The sequence below is a fragment of the Malaclemys terrapin genome, chromosome 2, assembly GCF_027887155.1.
Source record: "Malaclemys terrapin pileata isolate rMalTer1 chromosome 2, rMalTer1.hap1, whole genome shotgun sequence".
NCBI classification, from domain to species: Eukaryota; Metazoa; Chordata; order Testudines; family Emydidae; genus Malaclemys; species Malaclemys terrapin.
This window is the reverse complement of record NC_071506.1, coordinates 38,243,762-38,257,638: the sequence shown is the minus strand read 5'-3', so window position 1 is coordinate 38,257,638 and position 13,877 is coordinate 38,243,762. Positions and strand designations below refer to the sequence as shown.

Sequence of the window (13,877 nt, the reverse complement as noted above, 5' to 3'; positions counted from 1 at the left end):
TGCTGGAGACTTGCCTAGCATGGGAGAGTCTGGAGCAGGTGTAGAGTCAGCAGAACCAGCTCCTACACTCACAGACCATGGTGCACAGGAAGAGGGAGTGATGAAAGTATGGTGCATGCTATCAATTCCCAACTGGCATGTAATCTCTAGGGGACCAGATGCATACTGTACAAGTTAGAGCTGCCCCTAGGCTAGGGTTAGATCAGAGAATCAGGGAGACACAACGGGACACAGAACACAATCTTTCCCCTCATATGTCTAATTAGTTCAGTCAGAGAGAAGAGTCGGTTGGGGAGAGATAAACGAGCAAGAGAGTTTCGTTTGACAAAGCTTGTGTCAGACAAAACAGGCAACTCTTGGCGATACCAAAACATTGCTCCACTGATTAGTCAAACCTTCCTTTTACTCAGTAACAGTTGCAATAAGACTTAATTTTCACATATCTGAGTTATTTGATTTCTGGCTGGCCAATGTAGAAGCACTTTATTGACGAGCAGAAATTACCTTGATATATCCCTCACATGGAGTGATCGTTTATGCATTCTTATACGGGTGTGGGTATCAGTAAATCAATAATAATTTTGCTTTTTCAGATCTATTTATACCAGTATTATAAACCTTGTCAAAATTCCACCCACAGGGGAAAAAAATGTGTTTCAGCTGTGAAAGCTATACAATTGGGAAGAGAGTGGTTCTAGTCAGCCAGCAGTACTTCAAGAATGCTTGACTGCAATGTCACCGAAGATTACACTTTTAAACTATAAAACGACTCAAGATTTAAAAATCCTAAAAAGGCTTGTAACAATTAAAGCCATCAGCGCTACCCCTTCATGATTTTACCACTCCTGAAAACCAAAAATTTCCCATATTAGAAAAACTCAGCACTTTTTTTTTTTAATTTAATCTAAAGTTATATTAATGTTTTATGGTTCTGAAACTGGTACAAAAAAAAAAAATCAGGGTTGGAGCTAATTAAGTCATCACATATTTCTTTCTTTGGTAATATTAACCATGTAATTGTACTAGTAAGACATTTTACAGAGACATACGATCATAAATACCTGCTGCTCCAGACTCCTGGCTATAACTAATAGATGAAGAACGAATTGTTCTCAGGCGCAGACTATGGGCTCTTTCCTGGCGAGCAGCATCACAGGTCTGGTTTGGATGCCAAATCTGTTTACAGTGGTAGCAGAACTCAGTACCACAGCCTTCACGCCCACAGGTAAGTTTGGGACAGCTGGCACAGCCAAAAGCAATCACAGCATATCTTAAATGATCAAAAGGGGTGGGAGAAAGATTTTTGTTAATACAAAAATAATATCTATAGACAAGATAGTAGGGCAACAGCAGAACCAGCTTAAGCATGTACTGTTGTACTGGGAAAGAATGGGGCCCCTAGCTAAGGCCACCCCACCCACCTCCTCAGACCCAAAACTGTGCAGAGCAGACACCTCCAGGGGCATGAGGACAGATGCAGAGCCACTTCTCCCCCCGCCATGTAGGTTTTGGGGAAAACTGCAGGGAGGAGCTAGCCAGAAACTAAAGCTGGCAAAACTCTTGTAGGAGCAGTTGAAGCAGGGACAGATAGGCACTGAAAATATTTTTCTACAGCTTTGCCTGGACTCTCTCAGCTCTCCCCCCAAAAAACAATCATAGGCTAACATTATGTTTGCCACCATCACACTAAGCACTTTGCTTGTAGGTTAGAGCTCCTTCCCCTACCCTTTGTATTATCTATTGACAGTGTAAGCTCTTTGGGGCAGGGACTGTCTACTACTCTATTTGTACAGTGCCTATCGGAACTGGTCCCCAAACTCAGTTGGTCCCTAAGCACTAAAATAAACAAACATAATTTATAATAATACAGGGATTCAGTATGGCATAGTCCCCTGCAGCAATCACTTCTTGGGGGAAAAGTCAAGTCAATACTCCAGCATGTCTGACACACTGAAGCAACACCTACAAACATGAAATGATAATAGATATCTGAAAAGGCAATTTAAGTTAAGTTAAATTGCTAAAACAGATTTTCTTTTAGGGGCAGATATGTGCTGGGGTTAGGAATTAGAGGGCAAAGCCCAGATTTTTAAAGGTATCCAGGCATTGCTGCACTCAGTATTACAACCCCAACTGATGTAGGAGCCAAAATGGGACTTAAGACTAAGTGCCTAAACCCCCTTTGAAAATGAGACTGGCTCCTAAATCAGTCTAAATACCTTTAAAAATCCAGGCCTAAGAGCATACCCAAGTGTTACAGAATTTTAAAACAGCAAATCCCACATGACTTCATTCCCATCTCTCTGTGCACACCAAATCACATAATTTCTGCTGTGTTCAGGGCCTTCTGCATCCAGGAGACATGGGATCAGGGTTTGCCTCTAAGAATTTCCAGAAATTGCAGTTAGGTCAAGTAAAGATTAAGTTACTGGGAAACTTTACTGACTGTCCATTTGCCTATAGTTTCTTGTGAAAAGCAAAACATTTACATGAGTGTAATTACCATAAATAGTTATTTGACCATTTAAAAAAAACTAAAAAGATTAGCACAGCACTTGAGTGGATTAGTCTTTTCAGCATGCATATTATATAGCATTTGTTTACAGCAAAATTATCTTCATAAGACCACAAAACCAAATAAAGTACAGCCCAAGAGGTGTAATGGAAGCACAACACATGCTGCCACAAAGGAGATCCAAGTTCTGATGTCTTGCCCAGTCCCTTACTCCTAGGTTGATGAAGATAAAGAGACAGGAGAAACAGCATGTTCAGAAAAAGAGAAAGATGCACTGCAAATTGCTGTTTTGCTAATGCACTCAAAAAAAGTAAATAGTGTTGTGTTTCAGGTTTCACAGAGAGTATGTCTCCTCTGATACTACTGTGCTGTAAAGGGCATCACTGAGACAGCATGCATAAGATTAGAAGGATGGGGGAAAGGAAAGTGAAGCCCTTGGGCTCCTCAAGTGGCTCTGAGGAAGGGGAAAAAAAGTATACATTAAACCTATAGGGGGGTGGAGGGGGGGAGAAATCTTCATGCTGGCATGGAAATGTTAACATTCAAGATTTTCAAATGTAAATAGTGATTTTAGTTCTCTTCATTTTTAAGGACTATCCTGAGACACGTTAAAGAAGTCTGGGTTTTCAGAGGACTGGTACCAACACTTTCTGTAAATCCAATACCTCAAATTGGGCACCCAAAGTCAATAGTTTTTACTGAAAATCTTAGTCAACGATTTTACATTTATATAGCACTGCCAACACTTAGATACTGTGGCAATGGGCACCACAGAAAAAACAAGGAGAGCCAGAGACAGATGTTTAATACTGAAATTATAGGTCACATAATGCTGAGAAGTAGCAACATTTGAGGCTGAATACAATGGCAGGCGATTAACATTACAAAACAACAGTAAGACAAGAAGGGTAAAAATTTTAATAGCACTTAAGTGATTTAGGAATCTATGTGCCATTTTCAAAAGTGCCTGAGTCACTTAGGCACTTACATGATTCAAGGGGCTTTTGAAAATGTTACCCAAAGTGAATAACATTGTACCTAACTGAAATTTGTTAAGTTTACAGAGAAGATGCTGTGATGAGATTGCCTACAATGGCACGTGGCTACCTGCAACTGCTAGTAGCAAATATTCCCAATGACCAGAGATGGGACAGTAGACGGGGAAGGCTCTGAAAAGGGCCCAGAAAAGAAAAAACATGGTTGACCTGTGCCAGCCAAATCAGACTCACAGGGCTCTGGCTGCAGGGCTGTTTCTTGGATGTGTAGTGTTCCGGAGCTCTGTGAACCTCCCACTTCACATACTCCTAGACCTTGGGCTCCAGCGTGAGTCCAGAATTCTACACAGCAATGAAATAGCTCCACAACCCGAGCCCTGTAAGCCCGAGCCGGCTGGCAGAGGTTAACCGCGGGTTTTAATTTGCTGTGTAGACATGCTCGGATTTACTCAGAGCATTCCTTCCCAGGTGTCTGGCTGGTGGGTCTTGCTGACATGCTCAGGGTCTAACTGATCACCATTTTGGGTGTTAGGAAGAAATTTTACCTAGGTCAGATTGGCAGAGGCCCTGGGGCTTTTTCACTTTCCTCTGCAGCACAGAACACTTGCAGGTTTAAAACTACAGTAAATGGTGGATTCTCTGCAACCTGAACTATTTAAATTCAGCTAGAGGTTAGGTGTGTATTACAGGATTGAATGGTGAGGTTCTGTAGTCTGGGATGTGCAGGAGGTCAGGCTAGATTATCACAATGGCCCCTTCTGGCCTGGAAATCTATGACTCTACAGGGTAAATTTTAGGAAGTGGATAGTAACTCCCCACTACTGCAGACTCTTGTAATTTTATCACAAGTCCTGGAATATTTGGTGTTTTTCTTGAAGCCCTCGCTTCTGGAATCATAGAATTACATAGGAAACTCTGCTTTCATTTAATAATAAAGTTTCTAAATCAAATCGTCATGAGCAAAGCTTGAAAATGTGAACCAAGTGAACTCTAAGTTCAAAAACCAGAAGCCAAATATAAAAAACCAAAATGCACTTTAAAAAGACACTCATGACTTTTGTGTGTTTGGGTTTGGCAATACTGACTCCCCACAGTGGAATTCAGCCAGGACAGTAGAGTTAAACACAGCAATTTTTAGAGAGACAAGGAACTTTTGAGCTTACACAGCTCACCCACGTGTCTCTCATCAACAGAAGTTGGTCAATAAAAGATACTACATCACCCTCACCCACTTGTGTCTCTAATGTTCTGGGACCAACACTGCTACAACACTGTATACACCAATTTTCAGGCAGTCTGGCTTGCTGGGGATATCACAGTGCAGGCAGGGAACTGTGCAGCCTGGAAAAATTCCTGTCAGAAGGGAAAAGATGTGGCGCTCTATCCAAGAGAGGTGACAGCTGAGGAGCCAGGAGCCTAGAGTGGGTGCCCTTGAGGGACCACAGAGGAGGAACACAGGTACAATTGCTCTGAATTGTGACACATCCCACCAAAATAACTAATTTGAGAAAAATAAACCTTCAATTTTAACTACGTACTTTGTAAGTTAATACTTTGCAGTTTGTCAAAGCACAGATCTAGAGGAGAATGCCTAGTGCTGCACCACGTAACAGTTAAAGCATATGTTTATTCATCTGGAGATTGTGTATTTCTTTGGGAATCTATTCTTGAAATTACTTTATCCAATATCAAAATAGCTGCGGAGCACCTAGCAGTCATTCCACTTAATTTTTACTTTACAAGCATTCCATAAAGATGTTCTTACTGTACATGAAAATGGCACACAAGTATTTGTAAAGTATTTCTATATTACACAGACACAGAACATATTAAATGAACATTAAGGTTGCAAAGTATACTCAAAAGTTAGGAAGTGATAGAATTAAGATTGCCCATGCAACCTTAATTTGACTCCTTTGTGCATAGGTATTATGATACAGTCTTTAATTACACGGTCACATACTATTTTTCCACAAGACTCATCTTACTCAGTGAACAGAATGGATGGTGCTCACTTAATGAGCAGCTATTCAATATTTTGTGTTACCCTTATAGTTCAATGTGTGGACCTTGGCCATAATTTATTGCACACTGTTCAAACCCTGCCATGAAAGACAGAATTACGTTCCTCATGGGCTTTTCCGTGGTACCTATTATTATAGTAAGAGTGCTTCACAAACACCAATCAATTTATCTTCACAACACACAATAGATAAGGGGATGGTATTATCCCCATTTTACAGATGGGGAACGGAGGCAAAGAGATTAAGGTCAAGGCATCCACTAAATTTGGATGCCAAATTTGAGACTCCCAGGGCCTGAATTTTCAGAGTATTTAGCATTAAATAGTATTTAATATGCTCAAAGCACAGCTCCTACTGATTTTAGCTTTAGCTTTGAGTGCTCAGCACTTCCGCAAATCAGACCTCTGGTATCAAGTTGGGTACCAAAAAATAAGGAACATACCATTAGTGACCACCTGTAAAAAAGGATGGTTTAAGTGATTTGCCCAGCATCCCATAGGAAGTCTGGCAGTGACAGGGATTCAGCTAAACCCCCTCACTTCATTCACTACACATCTTCCAACTTTTGCAACAAATAAGGCAGGAGTCCAACAGATAACACACTTTTATTACATAACCTTGATTCATCCCCAAAACACGTCCATCCTGCACTGAATGCGGCACACTGAACATGGGAAAAAATAGTCTTTAATTATATGATCACTTACTATCACAACCCATTAATTCTGGCATTTCCGAACTTTTGAGTGCTTTACAATGCAACCTTCATAATGTTATTTTAACAGTTTATTGTGCAAAATTTTCCAAGTTTTTAAAAAAAGCAAACTGAAAACAAATTCCATCATCTAGCATTATATTGCCACCCACATGATCTATCAGCAATATTGGATCCACTGCCTAGATCTCGGTCACTTGAGCTGAGTAACTGATAGCTATAATAGGTTGCCATTCTGCATGTGGACCAGCACTAGAGGGGGAGGAGAGACCGTTGGTTTCACAGATATTTGCTGACATCAGAAACATGCTGAGACTCAGAAATCTTTAGTCTCATTTCAGGCTCTGAATGGGAGTGTACTCTTCTAGTGTGCAGACGACTCCTCTGCCCTTTCCCCTCCAGCTTGACCCCTTCTGCCTTGCCCCAATCCTCTCTTACACCTCCCACCCACCATGGCTCCTTATCTCAGTCCTGTTTTCCTTCTCTAGTCGATCTCAATCTCCACTCCTCAGGCTTTTCATCCCAATCCCTTCGTCCAACCAGTCCCACTCTTCCATTCTGAATTTGCTGTATAAATCAAGTGTCCCCCTCATGCCTAGTCTCTCCCCTTCCCTACATCCGGACCCAGCTTCAACCACCCTTTCTCAAGTCTTTGATGGATCTGTCTCTCTTGTCCTCACTCCCCTGCAATTGGCCCCCAGGCCTAGTCTCCCTTTTAGTTCCCTCATCCAGTCTCAGTCTTCTGCCCACACCCTCTCCTTGGTTCATAGATTCCAAGGCCAGAAGGGACCTCTGACCATCTAGTCCGACCTCCTGGATAACACAGGCCATAGGACTTTCTTGATCAGTTCCTTGTCCCAATCCCCCCACTTCTTGCCTTCTTCTCCCAGTCTCTGCTCAGACAATCCCATTCTCTCCCTGTATCCCATCTCATTGTCAGAACTGCCTTCTGTTCGCTCTCACACACTCATTCCTACTATCAGTCTCCTTCTCCAGCCAGTCCCAGTCTTGTCCCTTCTCCCAGTTCCTCATCCAATCTGTGCTGCACCCCAGCCAACTAGTCCCCAAGTCCCCACCCAATTTTCCTCACTGGCTCCCCAATCCCAGTTTTCCTGATTCCCAGTCTCCTTGCCCAATCAGTTCCACCCTCATCTCACCTGCCAGCTCACAGTACCAGCCTCTCCACCCAGTCAGTCCCAATTTCTCTCCCTACCTCCAGTCCCAGTCTCACCAGACTCCTTTTCCAAATCTACTCTTTACCACTACACCAGTCCATCTTGTTTTTCCTCTGCATTTCAATGGGACTGCTTACTCCTCCTGCTGCCTGGGGGCCAGCAAAGTGGAGGAGGTCCAGCACTGAGACAACAGGAAAGAGCTCCAGTGCCTGGACCCTATCCCTGCCCAGAGCAGCTGGGAGCAACCATTTCAAGAAAGTCTGTTCTCCTGGGCTGGAGCATGTTCAGTTGCTGTTTGAGGATGACACAAGTGCCATCTGGTTAGCGCAAGCTGAGAGATGCTAGACCATGTAAGGATGCAATCTTTGGAGATTTTAGCAGTTAATCTCTAGAACGTCTCTACAGAGCATGTGTAAAATGCAATTTTTAAAAGGATGATTTGGCCAAAATTTGGGAGAGTTTCACTTGGATAGCAAAAGGCACATCTCTAGCACAAAAGGTCACCCTGCCCCCCTTCTGTCAAATATCAAGTTCCTGCTCCAAAGCATTGGGGGGGGAGGGGGGGATTAAGAGATTTTGAAAGAAAAGGTCACCAGACTTTTTCTCAGAAATAGCTGAACTGTTTTGGCTGATATTTTCTAAACATATTCTACCAGACGCAGACACCCAGCATGGAAAATTCTATCCCAAATGGTGGAAGTTTGATAAAGTTATAAACCACTGAAAACAGGGTCTTATAATGAAAATTGTCAGGCAAACCTAACAGATAGGGCTAGAAGCACCACCTATAAAATACACAAACTTAGGTAGGCTCAAAAGGTACTGTATTCTTATTAAAAACTATTAGAAAAACATATAAAAACACTTAGCATTACAAAAGTGTACATGCCAAAGTACTGTAAATTTTTATGACTAGTTATGAAGTTATGTTTCATCCTAATTTTGTTTATACTGATGTATAAACAAGAGACAGTGTGAACACCCTAAATGTTTGAGTTTTTAAATGGCACTTCTCAGTTTAAAAAAAAAAAAAAGGCATAAATTTTATAAAACCCACTGTTGATACAAATTTAAAGTGACAGAATTAATTAGAGACTCCAAATGGAAAATACCCCAATTAAATTTGCAAAGCAAGTATGTTCTTCTAAAATATACTTAAATTCCAAAATTCAGTTATTTATTAAAAAAGGGTTTATACAGAATGTAACAAAAGTTTTCATAACACTAAAAAATGAAAATAATTTGTTTGGATGTACATGTTCCCCTACAACCGTAACACCATGGTAGTGCAGGATAACAAAAATGTGAAGCTACTCTATTCTTTGTTCATACTGAGTGAAGTACAGAATATAAAGTTATAGGTATCAGATTTAACAATTTTTTGTTTTAAGTTGCTAAGTTTTTACCATGCAAGCACATTTGAAATCAATGACTGTACTTTCATTGAAAAAAAAAAAAAAGTTAAGATACAAGCACAGCCCTAGCTTGCAGTAGTGACTGAGAAACTCACAAACCTGGACAATCCAAAGGGCAGGGAATGAAGGGGATGAAACAAAAAAGCAAGATCCTTTTAAAAGAAACTTGCCTACCCTAAGAACTTTTTGTAAAAGCTTCCAACTAGTGGGAGCTCTAGTATAAATAAGGCTCCTATAGCTAGATCCATTTTTACCACTGTGTCCATAAAACCTGCTTTTCAACAGATTTAAACCAACAATGGACAAGAGCTGATGAAGACTTGCCTACATTAGGATTCTGATTTTACAAAACACATACATGTGCTTAGCTTTAATCACATGAGACTTCCCATTCAAGTCAATGGAACTACCCACACACTTAAATTTAAGCATCCACATAAATATTTGCAGGATCAGGGCCTAGAATTCCTACCAGAGGTATTTTTTGGCAAAATTTTTAGTGTAAATTCACCCATTGTATGTACTATTTTACTTATTTTGTCATCTGTTTGTTACCCTTATCCTTCCTTGCTCCTCCCTGTATCCTTCTTCCCCTCTCCCCCTCTTGTTTATAAGCCCAGAATGTTGTGCCATTTAGACTTTAAATTATAACCCTTTGGGTCAACAAAATGTCTTCGCTCTGTGAGGTACCTACAGCATTTTACAACAAGTGCTCAATAAATAAATTTTATGAATTAGCAAATCAAAGATACATCATCACGAAATGTACTAAGATCATTTGATAAGAAAAGCCCTGCTGAACTTTAATTATTTATGATAATGCTCCACAGTACACGAGCACATATGCTGCAGTACTGTTAGTCCAACACTCTCACTGCAGTTCTGTTTCTGCTCTTAAATCTTTGCTTAAAAGCCAGGCAAAACTGTGTACAAATTATTGGTATGGAATTAGTGCAAATGCAAATTAGCAAAGTTCTACAATACTTCATTCTACTGAGGAAACAGCAATCTGAAAATTCATAGAGAGAAGTACTTCTTCATACATAAACTATTAAATACTTTCTGTCCCTATACCACTGTATCAAAAGTAGACTTCTTGTCTTTGGCCTCAAGGCTCTGTACAAATCTGCCCCTCCCTTCTTCTATTCAACTTATCATGTCACCCACACTGCCTCCACTCTATCAACTATACCATGTCTTGTCCACCCATTTGTCAGCTTCTTCCATGCACGGAATTTGTTGTCTCTAGAATGACCTGTAAGGCCATTACCACCTTCTCCTTCAAATGCCTTTTCGAGGCTCACTTTTATCAGGAGGCCTACAAGAAATCAAATAACCGATGGTGGCCTGCCTGAGCATCAGTTGAGGACAGCTTTTTTGTTTTATTTTTTAAATGACACTATTTGGAACCATGTGAAAACATATACTGCAGGATCCTATTTTCATTACCCTCTGCCAGCCTTCCTCCCTTTTTAGGGGCAGACGGTTGGGGTGCTGGAGGAAGTGAGGGCCCTGGCTGCGGTACGAGCTCTGGGGTGGGGCCGGGGATGAGAGGTTTGGGGTGCAGGGGGAGGCTCAGGGCTGGGGTGCAGGGGCGGGGGTGAGGGCTCCAGTTGTGGTGCAAGTTCTGGGGTGGGAACAGGGATGAAGGGTTTGGGCTGTGGGAGGGGATTCAGGGCTGGGGCAGGGGATTGGGGGGTGAGGGCTCCGACTAGGGATGCAGGCTCTGAGGTGATGCCAGGGATGAGGGGTTTGGGGTGCGGGAGGGGACTCAGGGCTGGAGACAGGGGTAGGGCTGCGGGATCTGGTATGGGGCTGGGGATGAGGGGTTTGAGGTGCAGGAGGGGGCTCCTGGCTGGGACCGAGGGCTCTGGAATGTGAGATGGGGTATGGGCTCTGGTAGGGGGTTCCAAGCTGGGATTGGGGGTTGGGGCACAGGAGGGGGTGAGGGATGCAGGCTCAAGGTGGTGCTTTTCTCAGGTGGCTCCCGGAAGCAGCCGGTATGTCCCTGCGGCCCCATGGCGCACAGGCGTCCAGGGGGCTGCACGCACTACTCTCGCCCGCAGGTTCCCAGCCATTGGGCGCTGCGGAGTTGGTGCTTGGTGTGAGGGCAGCGCACAGAGCCTTCCTGGCCAGTGCTGTGCCTAGGGGCCGCAGGGACATGCTGGCCTCTTCAGGGAGCTGCACAGATGCAGGGAGCTTCCCTTAGCCCCACTGCACCGCTGCCCGGACTTTTAACAGCCCCTCTGATACTTGACACAATATCTGAGTGTCTTTGGCAGGGCTTTTTTTGTTTGTTTTACTTTATTTTATTTTTTAAGGGAATTCTGCTTCCCCCCAGCTACTGGCACTTGAAGTGCCAGTGCTTTAAGGTACAACAGTTCATCCTTCCTTTTAAATAGCCTTATACTTAGTACTTAGAGCTCCATACATCTACCTTACCAATTTTGTCACCTGATTTCCTCTATATACACCTTATTCACAAACTAGAACAATTTGTTACCACAATTTTCTTGTGAAGAGCATAAGAACGTTTGTCAACAATAATGTGGAAATGATTACAACATTAGAATTACTCTAATTTACTTGTTACAAATTCAAACAATAATGTAGAGAGATGATGGGGGAGATTTGGTGACAGTGATTTTACTAGATAGAGAAGTTCAATATGCCCCACCAGATCAGATGGGAAAAGGAAAAAAACAAAAAACAAACAAACAAACAATACACACTCTTACCCACAGTCTGGAGCTGGGCACCATCTACAATCCGGGTCTGCAACTAGCCACCGTCTAAGCATAAATTCTTCATATTTTTCCATCAAGATGTCATCATTTAATATCAAACGAATGTCATGGGGATTAAATCGTTCAGAGCATTCTGGGCAGCTGATATTAACTCTGCTCTCAGAGATTTCTATCCGGAGATACTGACGTAAGCAATCCACACAAGACCTATGGTGACAAGTCATTATTTCTGGGAACCTGTCCTTAGAGTGCCGCAAAAGGCACAAGGGACACTCCATGAAGTCTCCACTCGGTTTGCTGCTAGAGGTGGCTCCACTGTCTGAAGAGGTATACGTGGAGAAAATGGAGTTCTTGTCTGCACACATTTCCGAATGTATACTTTCAATACTTGCAATTCCATCCACACCTCCATTTAAATCCCTGGATTTGCGTTTTGTGTCCTTTTTCCTCCGAAAGATAGAGGCCAATGAAATTCTTCTTTTCTTTGGTGCCTTTTTAACTGAAGGCAAACTCACTGAGGAGGCAGAAGACTGCAGGTCCCGATCAGAACCCATTTGCCGATGCAAACTCATTTCTAGAACATTCATCAGAAGTGTATTAAAATTAACATGTAATCCTAATCATTTTTAAGGCTCAATTCAATATGAGAGGACATATCCTAAGTCATGTTGTCAGGTAATCGCTACTGGACAGATAATCTTCATGCAGAAGCTTCTTCACACGCATTTATTTCCTGTCAACTCTTCATAGAAATTACCTGAATTGTGAAGGGGTGGGGAGAAAAAAAGAAAGGTTAGACTCATATTCATTCAGTCCCTTTGCTAGTTCTAAAAAAAGAGCATAGTACCTGAGCACCTTATTACTCATATTATACATATTATAGCTAACTCTTCCTCCTCTCCCACCAAGAGCCTTACCTATCTGTTTCATTAACCTGCTACGTCTTTGTCATTTACCAAGATTGTAAATTCTTGTCTTTTTATTACACTGTGCTGTGAATAAAACAATTGGGCAACAGCTCCTGTAGGTACTACTGTAATACAAGTCATGATAAAAGAATGATGGAAAATAAAATATAAGCAGCTCTGCCAAACAGAAGTATAGTGTAATTAGTGCATTTATAGTGTTTAACCTATTAAGGCTACAATACTTTGTAGTTTTGGGATCAGGGGGTGGAGAGAGACATCTCATAGAACCACTATAGCTAGCAAAACAAAACAAAAAACCTTGCTCTATATGAATATCCTTCCACTCAGGGTCTCTGGGTTTTTAGAAATAGGGCATGAGGAGAACAAACATGGGATTTCCATTCTGAAATCCAGGCAGGAGGTAATAGAGATTGGAGCTGTACTTCCTTCAGGTTTCCTTCGGTGGCTGCTATTAAGCAGCTGCCAGGAGACCCAGCCAATGGCAGCATGGTTCTTTTACTGGATCTTGCTTCCAGGCAAAAGGGGAACCAGCAGAGTGGCAGCCACCCCTACAAGACAGCACGGGTCTCCCTTCCTCATGGATCCATGAGACTGGGAGGGAACATGGCATCCAAAATCCACAACCTCCATTTTCCACTGTCTTCTAGCAAAGGAGCCAGTTATAGAAAAATGCAGTAAGGGCACCTCCATTACCCATCCTTCCCACAGGTTTTTCCATACAGGGGGCTATCTGGCTCTCATACAACATGACACCTGATAATACAACTTTTGGTAATGAGGAGAAAATGGGAGGTGTTTCCTGGAAGATGTCAATATTGTATAATTGGATGTACTGGCTTGCTCCGTTGTACTGTGAACTACCACTTTGCAGGCCTTCATATTTTGTTTCTCAATGTTTCAAATTTTACCTCAATATGGAAAAGGAGGAGTGCAACTGGTTTTTAATGTGTCATACTGAAGTTAACTGCTAGAAACAAATAGGAAGGAGAAGGAGGGATTTGTAGGGTGTACATAACGTGATATATTACAAATTCTATTTTTTTTTTAATACATTTTGGAAGGTGGAAGACTTAGGACCAGCCACTGGTTGAACAGTGACTAAGTGCATGTCTAGAGACCCTTCCCACAGCAGCCAGATCAGCAACACCTAGAACACAAGGTCAAGCAGGGGAGGTTTCAAAAGAAGATTCCACTAGCAGTGGAAACATCAACCCACTGATCTCTCTGAGAGAAAGATTTGATCCCATGTATGTGCAACAAGAAACAGTAAATCAAGATATAAATATGGTCATATCATGGCTAGGCTAGTGCACATATTTGAGGAGGTCATTCTCATCTTTGTTAAAAAAAATCGAAAACAAA

General features: G+C 42.1%; 1 protein-coding gene across 1 annotated transcript in view; it reads right to left on the bottom strand.

The window, feature by feature from the left end:
- The window catches only part of RNF19A (ring finger protein 19A, RBR E3 ubiquitin protein ligase), a 93,278-nt gene that overhangs the window by 22,418 nt on the left and 56,983 nt on the right, over positions 1–13,877 (bottom strand). The window contains exons 2-3 of the mRNA XM_054018061.1: positions 11,578–12,343; positions 1,062–1,270 (exon numbers count right to left, since the gene is read on the bottom strand). Of these exons, the coding sequence (XP_053874036.1) occupies positions 1,062–1,270; positions 11,578–12,173 (805 nt within the window). The 5' untranslated portion in view covers positions 12,174–12,343. The remainder of the gene's footprint in view (positions 1–1,061; positions 1,271–11,577; positions 12,344–13,877) is intronic.